The sequence below is a fragment of the Equus quagga genome, chromosome 8 (genome assembly GCF_021613505.1).
Source record: "Equus quagga isolate Etosha38 chromosome 8, UCLA_HA_Equagga_1.0, whole genome shotgun sequence".
Classification (NCBI taxonomy): Eukaryota; Metazoa; Chordata; class Mammalia; order Perissodactyla; family Equidae; genus Equus; species Equus quagga.
The window spans coordinates 29,061,648-29,080,337 of record NC_060274.1 but is presented as its reverse complement, the minus strand read 5'-3'; the positions used below and the strand labels follow the sequence as shown (position 1 = coordinate 29,080,337).

Sequence of the window (18,690 nt, the reverse complement as noted above, 5' to 3'; positions counted from 1 at the left end):
TAGACGTGTAGAGGGTGTGCGTGATTAAACAGGCGTGGTGGAGTGTTAGGTAGAATGTAGACGGTGGCTGTACAGTGTTTGCCGTAAACTCATTTCAGCTGTGCTGTATATTTGAAACATTACATATAAAGTGGGGAAGCAAATGTGATAACCTTTATGTTTAAAGACAGTTAAATGCATTCAAGCTTTAGATAATTTATTAAATATATGTAAAATATTTAGTAGTTCTACTTGATTGGTAAATACAGGCATGCCTCGTTTGGTTGCGCTTCACTGATAGTGTTTTTTACAAATTGAAGGTTTTTGGCGGCCTTGCGTTGAGCAAGTCTGATGGCGCCATTTTTCCAACAGCGGTTGCACACTTCGTGTCTCTGTATCACATTTTGGGAATTGTCTCAAGCTTTTCAAACTTATTATTATATTTCTTATGATTATCTGTCATCACTGATCTTCGATGTTACTATTGTAGTGTTTTGGGGCTTCACAAACTGTAGCCGTATGAGACGGCGAACTTAATTGACAAATGTGTGTGTGCTGACTGCTCCACTGACTGGCCGCTCCCCCGCCTCTCTCCCTCTCCTTGGCCCTCCCTGTTCCCTGAGACACAACAAGGTGGAGATTAGGCCAATTAGTAACTCTACTGAGTGTTCAAGTGACAGGAAGAGTCGCACGTCTCAGTTTAAATCAGAAGCTAGAAATGAGTAGGCTTAGTGAGGAAGGCATGTGGAAAACTGAGATAGGCGAAAGCTAGGCCTCTTGGGCCAAACAGTTAGCCAGGTTGTGAATCCAAAGGAAAAGTTCTTGAAGGAAATTAAAAGTGCTACTCCACTGAACACGCGAACGGTAAGAAAACGAAACAGCTTTACTGCCGATATGGAGAAAGTGTTAGTGATCTGGAGAGATCAAACCAGCCACCACATTCCCTTAAGCCAAAGCCTAATCCAGAGCAGGGCCCTCACTCTCTCTTCAATCCTATGAAGGCTGAGAGAGGCGAGGAAGCTGCAGAAGAAAAATCTGAAGCCAGCAGAGGTTGGTTCCTGAGGTTTAAGGACAGAAGCCGTCTCCATAACATGCAAGTGCAAGCTGAAGCAGCAGGTGCTGATGTAGAAGCTGCAGGAAGTTCTCCAGAAGATCTAGCTGAGATAATGCGTGAAGGTGGCTATGCTAAACAATAGATTTTCTTTTCTTTTCTTTCTTTTCTTTTCTTTTTTTCATTTTTGGTGAGGAAGATTCACCCTGAGCTAACATCTGTGCCAGTCTTTCTCTATTTTGTATGTGGGTTGCTGCCACAACATGGCTGATGAGTTGTATAGATCCATGCCTGGAATCCAAACATGTGAACCCTGGGCCACCAAAACGGAACACATGAATTTAACCACTGTGCCACCAGAGGGTCCCAACAATAGACTTCCAATGGAGACAAAACAGCCTTACGTTGGAAGATGCCATGTAGGACTTTAATAGCTAGAGAGGGGAGCTCAGTACTTGGCTTCAAAGCTTCAAAGGACAGGCTGATTCTCTTGTTAGGGGTTAATACAGCTGATAACTTTACATTGAAGCCACTGCTCATTTACCATTCTGGAAACCCTAGGGCCTGTAAGAATTATGCTAAATCTACTCTACCTGTGCTCTATAAATGGCACAGTAAGGCCTGGGTGCCAGCACATCTCTTTACAACATGGTTTACTGAATATTTTAAACCCACTGTTGAGACCTACTGCTCAGAAAAAAGGAATCCTTTCAAAATGTTGCTGCTCAATGACAATGTATGTGGTCACCCAAGAGCTCTGGTGGAGATGTGCAATGAGATTAATGTTTTCATGCCTGCTAACACACATCCATTCTGCAGCCCATGGATCAAGGAGTAATTTCAACTTTCAAGTCTTGGTATTTAAGAAATACATTTTGTAGTGCTATATCTGCTGTACGTAGTGATTCCTCTGATGGATCTGGGCAAAATAAATTCAAAACCTTCTGGAAAGGATTTACCATTCCAAATGTTATTAAGAAGATCTGTGGTTCATGGGAGGAGATCAAAATATCAACATGAACAGGAGTTTGGAAGAAGCTGATTGCAGCCCTCATGGATGACTTTGAGGGTTCAAGACTTGAGTGGAGGAAGTCACTGTAGATGTAATGGAAACAGCAAGAGAACTAGAATTAGAAGTTGAGCCTGAAGATGTGACTGAATTGCTGCCATCTCTTGATAAAACTTTAATGGATAAGGAATTGCTTGTTATGGATGAGCAAAGAAAGTAGTTTCCTAAGGTGGAATCTGCTGGTGGTGAAGATGCTGAGAAGATTATTGAAATGACAGCAAAGCAATTAGAATATTATATTAACTTAGTTGACAAAACAGCACAGAGTTTGAGAGGATTGACTCCAATTTTGAAAGAAGTTCTATGTGGGTAAAATGCTGTCATGCAGCATTGCATGCCTCAGAGAACTCCTTTGTGAAAGGAAGAGTCGATCCATGCAGCAAATTTATTGTTGTCTTATTGTCAGAAATTGCCACAGTCACCCCAGCCTTCAGCACCCACCACCCGGGTCAGTCAGCAGCCATCAACATCGAGGCAAGACCCTCCACTAGCAAAAAGATTATGACTCGCTGAAGGCTCAGATAGCATTTTTTCACAATGAAGTATTTAGTTAAGGTGTGTACATTTTTTTTAGACAGAATGCTACTGCCAAGTTAATAGACTTAAGCATACTATAAACGTAACTTTTATATGCACTGGGAAACCAAAAATTCGTGTGGCTCTTGATTGTGATGCTGACTATTGCAGTGGTCTGGAACTTGAACCCACAATATTTCCGAGGTGTACCTGTATCCTAAAAGTGATATTTTAATATAATTTCAGAATTCAACAGTAAATCTATAAGATTCATAAAATTAATTCAAATCAAATATATCACATTAGTTGAAGCCAATTTAATTTGTTTCTGTATAGTTAGCCCTTGTTTGGAAGGCGTGATTTTGATCATTTCTTTAACTCCTACTTTTAATATTAAAACTACTCTTTTTGACAGACCAGGCAACTCTTGCTCAGAGTAAAGACTAATTCTTGAAATTTACATTTTATTAAAAAAGTAAACTTGTGTTTAACTGATAATATTCTTCATCTTATCCCACCCCTACTTCCTTTTAGATCATTGTCATGGCCTGTCGAGAATTTGAAATGGGAAGGGTATGTATACCTCTTAACGCTGAAAGTGATTGTGGAGTATCCTTTTTATCTCTTCATTTCTAGAGAAATATATCCCTGATCTTTTATTATATCCTGAGCCCAAATAGTTAAAAGTAGACACTTTTTCTTTTTTTGTTCTGCTGTTGCTTTTATTTGATAAAAAGAACAAAATAATTTCTCAAGCACATAAGCTTTTTTTTAACATTTCGTAAGTACGTTTTGTGATACGCTTAAAATAATAGATTTTGTGTTGTTACTTAGCAGTCTTCAAATATTTAATGATGGTGTAAGTAGAACAGCCTTTATGGACTGAACTATAGAGGTATTTTAAAAATAGGAATAAAAATTGAGTGATGAAAATGAGTTAAATATAATAATTCTGCTTAGTTATCATTGATTTATAGTTTGAATATTGATTCCTCTGTCTGCAAACACCACTGCATTTTTTGTTTGTTTATACTGTCTTCAAAGCAAAGGGAAGAAAATTCCTTAATCTGAAGTTTTTGACGTTGGTATTTTTATGCTCTGTACAACTGAGACTAGTTTCAAAACCTTTGTGATCTCCAGCAGCATCAGTTCCTAAGTCTTCATTGTTGGAGGTGATGATAGACTTACAGAGACTAGGTATTACATAAAAGTTAGGTGTGGCTTTCTGTAAATGTGATACACAAACTTACAAAGCAAATTATGTGGTGATTTGAAGTTCCTTTATACTAAGGTGATTCATTAGGTAAAGTAAAAATCATTTTTAAAGTTGTAAAATCATTTTAAGTTATAAAAATTCTTATTAAAGTTTTTTTCAGTAAAGGATACATTGCATAAAAGCAAGATATTACATCTTTCAGTTATGTGAGATATTATAGTAGATAAATTATTGGAAAACCTTATTTTAACTAATTTTTGTCATTCCTCCCACTCACGTTCTTTGCCAGTGCTCGAAGTGTTAAGTAACCTTGGGCAGAGAGTGAACACTCTAAGGTTAGACAATACACGCACTGAGAAGTCGTTCAGTGGCTGTCGGTTTCAGTATTGACAGTATAGAGTCCCTCCTCATCCGTGGTTTTGCTTTTCATGGTTTCAGTTACGTGCAGCAACCATGGTCTGAAAATATTAAATGGGAAATTCCAGAAATAATGCATAAGTTTTAAGTTGGACACAGGTCAGAGCAGCATGGTGGAATCTCTGCTCTCCCGCCCTGTCCCACGTGGGACGTGACTCACTCCTTTGTCCAGCGCGTCCACGCTGCAGATGCCACCCGCCCATGAGTCACTTAGTAGCCCTCAGTTATCAGATCGACTGTCACAGTGCTTAGGTTCTGTAACCCTTATTTTACTTAGTAATGACCCCACAGCGCAGGAGTAGTGTTGCTGGCCTTTTGGATAGGCCAAAGAGAAGCTATAAAAGTACTGCCTTTAAGTGAAAAGGTGAAAGTTCTTGACTTAATAAGGAAAGAAAAAAATTGTATGCTGAGATTGCTAAGATCTACAGTAACATTTATTACAGTATATTATAATTGTTCTATTATTAGCTATTATCGTTCATCTCTTACTGTGCCTTATTTATAAATTAAGCTTTATTATGGGTATACGTGTATGTATGTATGTATATATAGGCAAAAACGTGGTATATATAGGGTCCAGTAGGAACCGTAGTTTCAGGTGTCCACTGGGGTTCTTGGAATGTATGTTGTACAGGTAGGGGGGAATTCTGCGTGTGCTTTAATACCATTACAGTCATGCACCACATCCCGACGTTCTGCTCAACAATGGACCACGTGTACAACAGTGGTCCCGTGGGATTAGCACCATGGAACATACGTGTTTGGTAGGCTGTACCATCTAGGTTTGTGTGAGTGCGCTCCACGATGCTCGCACAACAGAAATGCCTGGCAATCCATTTCTCAGCATGTGTCCCCCATTGTTAAGCAACGCATGGCTGTACTTTTAATTGATTGTATTGGGAATTTTCAGTTTCACTCTCCTAATTTTTCTTAAGTTACTGTTAAGGTTTAGGATTTATTTCTCTTTTCATTCTGTTAATATACTCACATTTTACATATCAGTAGTGGTACTTGATGAAAAATTAAGTTTTATTGAGTGCAAAACATTTTAAAGCTAAAGATTTTGTGATTCATAATGTTTTGTCGGTAGTAAATTTTCAGCGAGTTAGGGCCTCTGAATTTATTTAATAAACTTGACCTTGATCTTGACTTGGAATGTGGCCTGATGGAAAGAGCACAGATAGTGAAATCCCACAAGCCTACACTTTACTAGCATTTTGACCACAGTGCAGTGAGCTGTCCCCTCTGAGCTTCAGCGTTTCCATCTCTGAAACGAATAGTGTATGGGTATAGATTATGTGTGTGATGTCTAACACGTAGTTTTTGGTGTCAGTTGTTATTAGTTTATACCCAGAATAGAAATGCTAGTACAGTCCTTACTCAGTTACTGCCCATCTGAATGAGAGTCATGGTGCTCACATGTTTAGTTTTTACTAAATTAATCTCCTATAACTTGTTTTCTGTCTATTTCAAGATGTTAAAACTTTAGCTGGTAGAAGACCAAAAAAATCCTCACAATAATTTAATTAATTTTATCTTTTTCTATAAACTTTTACTGGGAAGTGAAGTTTGTGATTTTAACCCTTCCAAAATATTAATAGTATTTGCTGTAAGCTCCACTGACATAGCAGATGGTTTTGCTTTATTGCCCTGTGAGCAGGATTTTCAACTGACAGTTCATTCTAGTCTGTAGGTAGTCATTCTACTTACTGTGTTTGGAACTATAAAAATTTAGTAAGAAGTGATGGATTTCCTCCTGCCAAAAGGTTTATTTTAAGCTAGTGTTTGTCACTTAAAGGCTTTCATTTTATTGTGTCTTGATAAAACTGTATCATTTCTTAGCATCAGAATCACCTTATCTTCTGTAAAGTTAGGCTTTCATTCATTCACTTACCTCGTTTTCTAAAATGATAGGGTGTCATATTAGAAACCAATGATAATTGAATTTTCTGCTCTTTCTATACCTGCTTAAAAAGGGAGGGTAAGAGGGGGAACTAGTTACACTTTTTGTAATCTCAAATAAGAGTGGATATTTAAATAATACACTGTACTTGTATAGGGTTTTACCATCAGTAGAACATTTGAAATATACGTTAGTGCTTGCAACAATCGTGTAAGATAAGGATATTGTTCTCATTTTTACAGGTGAAGGAAGTAAAAGTCAATAAAACTGTAAAATTAGTACTTGCAGAATTCTTTTGAAACCAAGTAGAGTGCTCTTTCCACTATGCCACGGATTTTACACTTAACGAGCACCAGCCAGATATCGTAGAGATTGTCATTTTACTAGCATTAGAACTTGTCTGGCAACGCTTTATATTAAATGGACCTCCAGGGCCAGCTGGTGGTGCAGCGGTTAAGTGTGCATGTTCCACTTTGGTGGCCCGGGGTTCGCCGGTTCGGATCCCGGGTTCGAACATGGCACCACTTGGCAAGCCATGCTGTGGCAGGCATCCCACATATAAAGTAGAGGAAGTTGGGCACGGATGTTAGCTCAGGGCCAGTCTTCCTCAGCAAAAAGAGGAGGATTGGCAGCAGATGTTAGCTCAGGGCTAATCTTCCTCAAAAAAAAAAAAAAGGGACCTCCTTGGGCCAGGCACTTTTTTTTAAAGCAGTTTTTCTTTTCTGGAGGAGAATCTTTGGAGTGTACTCTGTAAACCATGCAGATAGCAATGAACAGCTTAGACATTCATGTCACTAAGGTTCTTACGGCTAATTTTGGAGAGGACACAGCAGCCCACGTTTAAGAACAGTTGGATAAGTTTAAGCTCTCCAAGCTACTTGCCTACTGATGGCAGTTTTTCTGTTTTCTGGGAAGGAGCTATGAGCTGAATACCAGGGCACAAAATATTTGTAAAATTTCAAGAAAAACTATTAACGTGGATTACTTACTCACTTTTTTTGGACAACAGAAAAAATGTGAGCGCTATTGGCCGTTGTATGGAGAAGACCCTATAACATTTGCACCGTTTAAAATTTCTTGTGTAAGTACCTCTTTTTATATACATTATTTACTCAGAAAATCGGCACAGTAGACTGGCGAATAATTAAGTTACACTGCGATGTGAAGCCGTTCTCATGCAAGCCAAGCACTCAGCGTTTCCGTGTGAACTGCAGTTAACTAGAGCAAACTCATATTAATAAGAATGCTTGTTTTACACTGCTCTTAAATTTTCATAAATGTATAGTTTCTTTGTACCTCAGTATGTTAATTCTGTTAGTCTTTTTTGTAAGTTGATAAGTGTTTATGTGTATAAAAATAACCGGAGTAACTGTGCTTTGAGACATGTGTTTGAAAATTGGTGTAAAGTATTAGTTTCAAATTGAATAAATGGGAAAGACCCTTTATGACTGAAGTATAGGTCATCATATTGATCTTTCATATCTACGTTATGCTCCCCTAAATTCTCATAATTATATACAAAGGTGGGTTTGAGAACTGCCATCCTAGAAGTAAAGAGTGATCCTTTATGGCAGACAATTTCTTATGAAACTTTATCTGTAGACCTAACTATTCATTGAGCTTTGAAAATGAATTAAATTCATGTTCTAAAACTAACACAGCACAAATCTGAGAAAGTGAATTAAAAACAAAAAGAATGAAGGAAAAACAAAAAAGGAAGTAAAATATAAGTAAGCTTTAGAATACAACCAAACAAATTGCTTCAGGTTACGCATGATGGCATCTTTCTTAATTACCTGAAAGAAGTATGTTGTCTTACTTGCTCAACTCAGAAGACCATGATTGAGCATACATGAAAATTAAATAACTTCTCTGTGCTCGTCAGGGGTTTCCAGAGAAACAGACGCGATGGGATGTGTGTATGTAGAGAGAAAGAGGTTTATTATAAGCAGTTGGCTCACACGATTATGGAGGCTGGCCAGTCCACAGTCTGCAGAGTCAGTGGGCAGTCTGGAGACCAGGCGAGCTGATGCTCAGTTCCAGCCTGGAGACCAGGAGAGCCAATGCAGCAGCTCTCGTCTGAAGGCGGGCAGTCTGGAGACCCGAGGGAGCTGATGCTCAGTTCCAAAGACAGTCTGCTGTCGAACGGCGAGAGCCGATGTTGCAGGTGAAGGCAGTCTGCTGGGGACTTCTCTTTTACATGGGGGAGGCGGATCCTTTTGTTCTGTTCAGGCCTTAACTGATTGGGTGTGGGCCACCCACATTAATAGAACGCAGGCTGCTCTACTCAAAGCCCACTGACTTAAAAACACCCTCACAGGAACCCCAGGAACAGCGTTTGACCAATGTGTGGGTGCTCCATGGCACAGCCAAGTTGACGTGTAAAATTAACCATCACATTCCCCATCTCACAGTTGCTTGTTTTTAACTTTGTTTTCCACGGTTAAATGAAATATAATTTCTGTGATTTATTTGTCATTGGTGAGTTCAAGAAGTCCATAATTTCATGACTACTTTGTATTTATGACTTCTGAATCTCTCTGATGCATACCCAAAGTTTAGTGCTTTCTAGGTGGTTGTAGGAAAAACTCAAGCTGTGTTACACAATATCCTTTGTAAATGCAATGTGATTTGTATAATGTTAACTGTAGCTCGTAATTGAACTGCTTGTATTTAATATGCAATCAATACGCTAAAATTGTGGTTAGAGTTAACTGTTCGTGGGTTAAATGTAAAAATTTTAAAACTCCTACCGCATTTCATATTTAGAATGAACAGAAACCAATACATACCACATTGTCTACTTCTGCGAGGGAATGCCTCGCCCGCACCACTCCAGAAGGTGTCCTACAGTGTCAAGTCCTGGACGGCCCAGGAAACCTAGTTCTGTGCAGTGTGCATGTGTGAGCATTTGTACATTAAAATGTAGTAAGATAACTGTACTAAATGTCACACTTCCAATGAAAACATATAGTGGTTAACATTCAACAGCAAGGCAACTTGCAGTTTTTGACCATTTGGGGGATCAGTAGTAAACAACTTACTGTCATGTGTACAGAAAAGAAAGAAATAGTTTGTAATTTGGAAAAATAAATTGACTTTTTTGGGTGGTTTTTCAGCTGAACTAAAAGATGATCAAGTCCTCTTGATAAGAGGTTTGATTTGATTAGTAACAGCTGATTTCATTTGTTAATGTTGAGATTGATCCATGCTGAAGAAGGAAAAACTTTTCTTTGAAGATTTCAAAACGGCAGGTAATTTGTTTCTCTTGTGGTTGTTTCAGACAACCCGGGATTTGTTATCACTGATGTAAACAAAAATCAAATTTATAAAAACAAAGCAAGTTGTTGAAAATAACCTTAGTAAGTGGCTGGGCTACTTGGCAATCAGTGTTTGAGAAAGGAGGGTATCAGGAGCTCTCTTGGTTTGAGGATCAGGAGGGTGAGGTGTTGAAAGGGGAAGGGTGGCTGACGGTCAGCCTCGTGTTGCTGCATGTAACCATTTAGACCAGATGTCGGCTTACTCCCCATGGGTCAGTCTAGCCCACCGCCTGTTCTGTAGATAAAGTTTGTTGGAAGACAGCCATGCCCATTAATTTACATATTTGCCTATCGCAACAGCAAATTTGAGTAGACAGAGACTTTAAGGCCTCCCAAACCACAAATATTACTGTTCTGCCTTTACAGATAGGAAGAAGTTAAGACTTGGACCAGTGTTTTCATCCATACTCCTTTTTGGCCAAAGTAAAACTTTATTTTCCCCTTAATGTTATTTGAAAAGTTAAAGATAAATTACTATGATATTAAAAATTAAGGCAGGAATAATATTAAGTTTTTTTATTAATAAAACAGTATGCTCTCTTGCTCTTGACAGTTGCTATCCTAGCCTATCTGTGGTTTTAACTAAGAGGTCAAAAAGAATAGTTTGCTTAGTGACAAACTGGTGTAAAGGCTTCTCTCCAATACTTTTGACAAATGACAGTAAGAGACTTTTAAAGTGGTTATGCTGTCATCAACCGAAATACTAATTGGGGATTTTCTGAGTACATCCTCTTCCTTCCCCAGTTGGCATCCAGTTTTGAGAGTTGATTGTTAGGTAGATAAAATGATTGAAGACGGTGGTCAGTCCTGAGGAGTGCCATAATATTTGTATTATTTCTGTTACATGATTCTGGGGATGGTTGTTAGTTGCAAATATCTTATTGGATGATAGACTCCTAGCTAAGTAATTGGTTAACAGTTACTTGTGTTTAAAAAAATAAAAAGAAAGATACTATAAACAGAGGTTGGATAAACAAATTGATGATTTTTAGGATATTTGTTTTTATAATTACCAGGTACACCTGGAATTTTAAAGGTTAATTTTATACTGTGGACTTTAAATATGAGGTCATTGTTTGTTTTAGTGTGTATATGTTTTTGTTTTAATGTTCTCCCTGACTCACAAGTGTTTCTCTTTAGGAAGCTGAACAAGCAAGAACAGACTACTTCATTAGGACACTCTTACTTGAATTTCAAAATGTAAGTATTTTCCTTTGAGAGACAATTTTTAAGGATAGTTTTTAAAGGGATGATATAGAAATAGTACACTATCTTACATAGTGAAGAATTGTTAACTTTTTTAGCTATGAAAAATAATGAAGAAAATCAGAGTCTAATGTTTTATTTAGTGTCTTGAGCCTTATGCTTATCAAATTAGATAATAAAGTAATGTAAATTTCAACTTGCTTAGAACAACTTTCCAAACTAAATTAGATTTACTGTGTTTGGAATAGTTGGTTTCTTTGCTACAAACATTTTACCTCTAGCAGTAAGCAGATTATAGCATTGTTTACATAATTGTTACCCACTTTTACTAATTTACAATTTTTTAGGAAGAGACAAGCCACCATCAAAGCTGTGTCTTCATTTAGATATATATTGTTTTCACTTGAGGCCTTGACTTCAGTGTTTCAGAGCTATATAAAATAATCGTTTTCTAGGAAGGAATCAAAGAAAAATCTGATGGACATTAAAGAATGCCTGTCAACTTATTTCCCAGTTTCTCTAATTTTAGTCCCTTAATTTTTAAACTACTATAAGGAATTCAGCTTGGCCATGAAGTGAGTCCTTCTTCCCCAACCAGTGCGTTTGTAAACATGCTGAGAACTCCTGCCTCCCTGGAACAAGCAGATGTGGTTCCAGCACTCTTACTCTGCGTTGGCTTGGCTAGACTAATCGCGTCCCTTTAGTTGAGTCATTTATTATCCTTTGGTTGCTATTTTTCAATCTATAGTGGTAATGATAGGTACCTTATTGAATTTCAGTATCGTATCAGGCATCTCAATCTTCCTAACTTGATAGTGTAGATACTCTTATCCATGTTGCACATAGATGAAGATACAGAGTCTTTGAGAAGTTAAGTAGCTAACCTAAAGTTACTCAGGAAAAGGCAGGAAGTAGAATTTGGGTACAGTTTGTCAGGACTCCAAGAGGTGCTTTTTCTGTTAAACACCTGGAATAGCCATTTTCAAAACATTTGATATCAGGACTCAAAAGTCTTAAAAGTTATCAAAGATTCCAAAGAACTTTTGTTTATCTGAGTTATATCGTTCAGTATTTGCTATATTTGCAATTAAAACTGAGAGTTTTTTAAAAAACATAAATACACAAGGAATACACAAGGATACACATTCCATTAGCTGTTGAAGTGATGACACCATGCTAAGTCCTGTAGCCTCGGGAAGACCCTGCTGTACACTCAGGAGAGAATGAGAGTGAAAGAGGCAAATAGCACCTTAGTATTGCTGTGCAAATAGGTTAAACTCCCAGACCCCTTGAAAGGGTCTGGGGACGTGGGAGGGGCCCACACCGTACTTCGAGAACCCCTCATCTAAGAAGACAGGTGGGTTTGGGGTTGGACAAGTCTATTTCTAATTTTCTTTTTCAATTTAAATATTCTGTTAGTCTTCTAATACAGTGCTTATGATACTGTTCGTACATTTAACACTGTAGATTAATTACATAGTATGTAGAGCGTGGTGGAGTGGTGCACGCTGTGGAGGTAAGACTGCTGGGTTCAGATCCCACATTTGTCGCTTGCTGCGAAACATTAGGCAAGTTATTTAATCTTTCTGTCTGAATTTCCTTACCTATGAGATGAGGATAGAATTAACGGTACCTTCCTCACGGCGTTACATGTGGATTAAACAACTTGTGTTATGTGAAGCCCTTAGATCAGTGCTTGGTGTGTGATAGTCAATAAAGATAGGCTGCCATTTATTTGGGTTTGTTTTTTTTTAAGGCAGTGGTAAATACCACATAAATATGTGAAATGGCAGTGAAATGAGATGTGTAGCTTTTCTGTATGCTTCAAAAATTTGCATATGTATTTTCATAATTGTTGAATATCTGTTCTTGAAGGAATCCCGTAGGCTGTATCAGTTTCATTACGTGAACTGGCCAGACCATGATGTCCCCTCATCATTTGATTCTATCCTGGACATGATAAGCTTGATGAGGAGATACCAGGAACATGAAGATGTGCCTATTTGCATTCATTGCAGGTACAAAAGAATTTCCCAAATATTGGAAAAGTTTGGAATATAGGTGACATAATATGGGTGATGTATGATATTTTAAAACCTGATTTTTGGAATTTCATTAGATAGATCATTATATAGGTTTCCAAATAATAAAGGCTACCTGAATCCTAAGGCAGTTTTTCTTCTCTTCATTTTTAATTTACATTAGATTTTTCTAAGAGGCTTAAAGTCATAATACTTCATTCATAAAACTGCTGTCAATTTGTCTCTTTAAGTGACTCATATCTGCCTTCACATTTATCATAAAACGTAGATGAAATTTCTCAGACTCAGATTTGCTGGTTAATTAAATAGTTAACAAGATTTCTTTTTAGTGTAGGTGGGGCACCAAAGACAGTTTTTCTCTTGCGCTTGGTCTGATTCTAATGCCTGTGTTATTGAAGTGGAGGGGCTGCTTTTTATTATGGGCCAGAAGGGTGGCTCACTGTTGGAGATGTAGGGGTCAGTTAACCACTTAGTTAATTAAAAAATATTTTTCTATAGGTAATTCAGTGGTTAGTTGACCTTTTAATTAAGTAGTTGACTGGTTAAAAGGGAAAAACTATTTAATTGTAGAATTAAAAGACAAAGAAATTGCTTTGACTTGACTTCTTTACAAGTTGAAATTTTTCCTGTTCTATTAATGTTGTCCAGTCTGTGTATATAGTTCATAAATCCACTTTGATAGGAAAGTTTTCCTTTAAAAAAATAAACTGACCATTTAATATTTTTAAACGACCAAAACAGTATGTTAACTGTAGTGACTTAGAAAACACATAGCATGGAAATCACTCAGAATTCCACTAGAGATGACCGTTGTTAAAGCTTTCGTATCTGTTCTTTTCGTGTGTGTATAGTTGTTAAAGCTTTCGTATATGTTCTTTTAGTGTGTGTATAGTTGTTAAAGCTTTCGTATATGTTCTTTTAGTGTGTGTATAGTTGTTAAAGCTTTCGTATATGTTCTTTTAGTGTGTGTATAGTATTTTTTAAGAATGTTTCCCCATTTAATATGTCATGTACATCTTTCTAAATCATATAAATATTCTTCTGTAATACATCATGACTGCACTATGCTTTTATATTTAGCCTCCATTCCTTGGCATTTAATTTATTGCCCTTTCCCTTGATCCTTTTTTGGCTATTTTAAACAGCAGTTTAAATGTCCAGTGGCCAGTCCTATGGCGAAATCTTTGAGCACATGTGTAGTATTCCATGAGGATAGATGTCTAAAAGTGGGATTTCTAAGTCAAAGGACATGAACGTTTTCATGCTCTTATACCTATTTTGAAATTTGTTATCCATAAAGTTGATGCTAATTATAATTATTCCCACCCCTGCCAGTTTGTGGGAGTGCCCGTTTCTCCCCACTCTTCCCAATAGTGTTATCTTTTTGTTGGTTTTAATGCCTGTGTGACAGGCAGGCTTTTTTCTCTCGGTCATTTATGTTCCTTTGTGAATTGCTGGTTTTATACTTTGTCAGTTATTTTAATAGCAGACATTTCATCTCCTAATAATGATATAAGTTCTTTGTACCTCTTTATATATTGAGGATGTTAACTTCTAGTCATGTTGTAAGTACCATGGTTTTTCAGGGTTTTTATTCTGCTTGTGTTTTGCCATACGTAAGTTGTAAATTGTTACGTAGTTAGAGATGTGAATCTCTACATTTATGTTGTTTTGTTTTTTAAAGATTTTATTTTTCCTTTTTCTCCCCAAAGCCCCCTGGTACATAGTTGTGTATTTTTAGTTGTGGGTCCTTCTAGTTGTGGTATGTAGGAGGCTGCCTCAGCGTGGCCTGATGTTCGGCGCCATGTCCTCGACCAGGATCCGAACTGGCAAAACCCTGGGCCGCCGAAGCGGAGCGTGCGAACTTAACCACTCGGCCATGGGGCCGGCCCCCTACATTTATGATTTCTCTCCGCTGAGATATGCTTAGAAAGTCCTTCCCTAACACAGTAGTGCATAAAGTTTTGCCTGTATATTTTAGCACTTTTATAGGGGTTTTTTTTTTAACATTATATTTTTAATCCATCTGGAATTTTTTAATGATTAAATTATGAGACGAGAATCCAGTTTTTGCTGTTCATTATTAGCTGACTTTCCTTGTACCATTTATCGAGTGGTTTAGTCTTTCTCCTTTGATTGGAGACTCCACCAGTAGTAATAAATACTTACGTGTACTCAGATCTGTTTCTGAACTTTCTGTTATGTTTCATTGGTCTGGTTGTCTATGTCGTTGTAATATCACACTTTTAACCATCAGTTTAAATATGTATCATTTAGCCCAGTATCTCTTAACTCTAAAATTCTAGAAATGTTTTGATGTGTGGAATTGACAAATATATCATTGGTTAAAAATTAATATGGTTGATGTTTATTAAGAGCTTTTTAAAAATTGTACTGTTATTTCTAATCTACCTTATCAGGAATTCTTAGATTACATGTTTAACAAACTACTCATACTTCTAAAAGTTTCAAAATGTGCATTAAAATGCTGCCCAACTTTTTTCCTAATGATCAATTATTCTGGTGATGTCAGTAACATCTTTAATTACTCACAGTGATTCTCAATCCTGAGGTGCATATGCCTCCCTCTAGTTGACAGTCAGTTGCTCTAAAGTATTTTTGTGTCGTGTTTTAAAATAGAAAACCTGTGGTATTTTACTTTATGTTCTCCAGGTTCTATTAGTTCTTGAGGGGGTGAGAGCCCATCAGTGGTCTGTTGTTTCGGGGAATCACTGCTCGTGTTCAAGCCAGGTTCTCGGGCTCGTAGCTGCTTTGTCCTTCCTGTACCTGTTTCCCGTTGACGTGGTGGGCTCTTACCTCCTCTGCTCTGGAGCACCAGAGCCACCTTGAACATAGAGTAAATTGATCTCTGCAAGATGTTTTATTAGATAGACAAGGTTTTCTGAGATAAATGGCAAAGTAAAGGTTCCAGGGTATTCTATAAGTCACTTACTCTTCGAAGTTCCTTGAATTAAATAAAAATTAAATACTAATGTTAGGGCTGTTTACCATGCACACACTTTAAGTTGTAGTTTGTTTACTAAATAAGTAGAATTTCGTGAAATTTCTTAAATGATTTTTTTTGCTTCTGAATATTATGTCCATCCACATTTATTTCATAGTTCTTTTACCACAAAAATCAAATTGTTTTTTCAAACTTTATGTCCATAGTGCAGGCTGTGGAAGAACAGGTGCCATTTGTGCCATAGATTATACGTGGAATTTACTAAAAGCTGGGGTAAGAATTTTTATTAGCCTTATGTCCAGTTTATCTGTTATGATTTTCAAATGTAATGATTAATTGCAGTAAATTACAGCGTATGTTTTGTTTTACATGTTACCTTTTGAGAAATAGCTTTGTTGTCTGAGAAATAAAGGTAGTGAAAGATATAAATGATACGTGTCACCTTGAGATAATGGGCAGCAAGGTAAACACATCACTATTTGTTCACATGAATTAATACCTACGAGGGAGGTAAACTCTGCACTGACTTTTCCTAATATAGAATCTCACTGCCTTTTATATTTATTCTAGTTATAATTATAATCAGTTTAGTCAATATTTATCCCTAACTGGAAACATCGTACTGTGGTTAAGAATGCTGACACTGGAGCCAGATTACCCAGATTAAAATTCTGTCTGTGTCCTTCACTAGCTGTGAGATCTTAGTCAGATTACTTAATCTCATTATATCTCAGTTTCCTCGAAATCTGAAAATGGGGTGCTACTCTTAGAAACACAGGAATTAAATCAGTTAGCCTGTGCAAGGCTCTCTGGAGCTGGTGGCGCGGGAAGTGCTCCTGCAGTGTTAGTTGCTACTGTTGCTGTTGCTGTTGTTACTACCACTACTATTTTCAGAAATTGTGTTTGTTACTGTGGAGGATATAGAGATAAGTAGGACACAGCCCTCATTATAGATTTGAAAAATACAAGTCTGTAATATGCTCATTTTCTGTATATTAAAGAGAAGCTTTTAATTTTTCATAGCATAATAGTTTCTGTGAGTATATCAATCTAGTATAAAATAGGATTAATAAAATATTTAGTTTTTTTCTTTTCCTTCTTTCCTCCCTCTATTCTTTCTCTCTTTTTTTCCCTGCCTTCTTTCTGTTTTCCACTTTTGCTAAGGAATATTTAAATTTTAAATAGTTTCTTAAAAAGCCCTCTGGGGTTAAGTTTTATTTTTGTATTCCTCAAAAACTATAATCATCTAACACTCAAACAAAAAATGTTTTTTATGCATTTCCTTTTTTCATTTTCTTTTCTTTTCTTTTTTTTTTTTTGAGGAAGATTAGCCCTGAGCTAACATCTGCCTCCAATCTTCCTCTTTTTGCTGAGGAAGCCTGGCCCTGAGCTAACATCTGTGCCCATTTTCCTCTCCTTTATATGTGGGACGCCTGCCACAGCATGGCTTGACAGGCTTTGTGTAGGGCCGCACCCAGGGTCCAAACTGGCAAACCCCGGGCTGCCAAAGTGGAGCGTGTGAACTTAACTGCTGTGCCACTGGGCCATCCCCAAACATAAATTTTAAGTGAATAAAATTTAACTAGTTTTCTATCACACTGCAACGTAAAAGTAAAAGATTAAAATTGGGATGGGAAGAGGCATTTAGATGAATGCCAGCAAATCAAATAAACACTGATCATTTCAAAAGTTGTGTATTTTGAACATAGTCCCCATTTGATTGAGTTTGGCTTAGCATAAATACAATCTTAGGTTAGGACGTGATGTAAAACTCTTTTGATGTATATAAAGACTCCCACACAGTAAACCTCTACTGTCTTCTTTATTGCTCCATAATATTCTTGTTGATCACCAAGTTGTTACAGTTCTGCCTCGTAAATGTGCCTCAAATCTGTTTCTGCCTTGCCTTTTTCAGACTGCTTCAGTAAACCTCCACCGCTCACTCCCCTTTCTAGACTGTCATCTTCCCTGCTACAACAGTTGCCTGAATAGCAAATCTGCTCATGTCAGGGTTGCCTGTTGCAGAGTTATAATTCCAAATGTACAAAAGAATTGTCTAGAATGTTTCACATTCAGTCTCCAGAGTGGTGGCTGAGGGATCTGTATTTTTACCCGGCTCTTCAGCTGGTCTGTATACTGCCAGCGCAGGGAACACTGCCCTGTGAAATGGGTTCAGACTATTAGCTTTACAGTCTGACCCCAAGGAGCCTCACCGTCTCTCCTCCCCTGAACACCTCTCCTCCTTTCAGCCTTGGCTTTATCGACGTCAAGCTTCTGAGTTCCCCGAATGGATTATACATTGAATCTGCCTGTGTGTATTTCCTTCATTTTCACTCCAGCCACCAGTCAGAGTTAGTCACAGCATCCTTATTTCCACTGCAGTGTAGTCGTGCCTGGGCTGGACATTTATTTGTTCACGTATCTGGCTCACTAACCTGACTGCTGAGGCTCAAGGTTAACGGTGCTTCCACAGTGTCTGGTCATGGCAGGTGGTCCTCAGTAAATGTTTCCAGTTACCTGGTGTGTATACAGGGTCTCTATGAAAACTGGAAGACCGTCTTAACTGTCTCTCTGAGCAACTCCAGAATTCATGTGTTGAATTCTTTGTTTTAGAAAATACCAGAGGAATTTAATGTATTTAATTTAATACAAGAAATGAGAACACAAAGACATTCTGCAGTACAGACTAAGGTAAAGTTTTTTGTTTCACTTTATAAACTATTTTTTCATAAATGCCTTCTTGTTTTTTTAATGTCTTTTCCCTTGTTTATCCTTTTGTCTCCCTCATAGGAGCAGTATGAACTTGTTCACAGAGCTATTGCCCAACTGTTTGAGAAACAGCTACAGCTGTATGAAATTCATGGAACCCAAAAAATGGCTGATGGAGTGGTAGGTGTTCTTGGCCTATTAATTTTAGAAAATTTTTACTTTTTTTTTTTTTTAAAGATTGGCACCTGAGCTAACAACTGTTGCCAATCTTTTTTTTTTTTTTCTGCTTATCTCCCC

The 18,690-nt window shown here is 37.4% G+C and overlaps 1 protein-coding gene across 2 annotated transcripts in view; it reads left to right on the top strand.

Moving 5' to 3' along the window:
- Window positions 1-18,690, top strand: part of PTPN12 (protein tyrosine phosphatase non-receptor type 12) — a 48,730-nt gene that overhangs the window by 9,283 nt on the left and 20,757 nt on the right. Inside the window, exons 1-8 of one of the 2 annotated variants that reach the window (XM_046669170.1) lie at window positions 3,150-3,188; window positions 7,161-7,232; window positions 8,037-8,318; window positions 10,612-10,671; window positions 12,553-12,695; window positions 15,891-15,957; window positions 18,298-18,375; window positions 18,475-18,573. In XM_046669170.1, the coding sequence (XP_046525126.1) occupies window positions 8,310-8,318; window positions 10,612-10,671; window positions 12,553-12,695; window positions 15,891-15,957; window positions 18,298-18,375; window positions 18,475-18,573 (456 nt within the window). In that variant the 5' untranslated portion in view covers window positions 3,150-3,188; window positions 7,161-7,232; window positions 8,037-8,309. Of the gene's footprint in view, window positions 1-3,149; window positions 3,189-7,160; window positions 7,233-8,036; window positions 8,319-10,611; window positions 10,672-12,552; window positions 12,696-15,890; window positions 15,958-18,297; window positions 18,376-18,474; window positions 18,574-18,690 lie in introns of those variants that run through there. The other variant, XM_046669171.1, reaches the window with a different exon arrangement.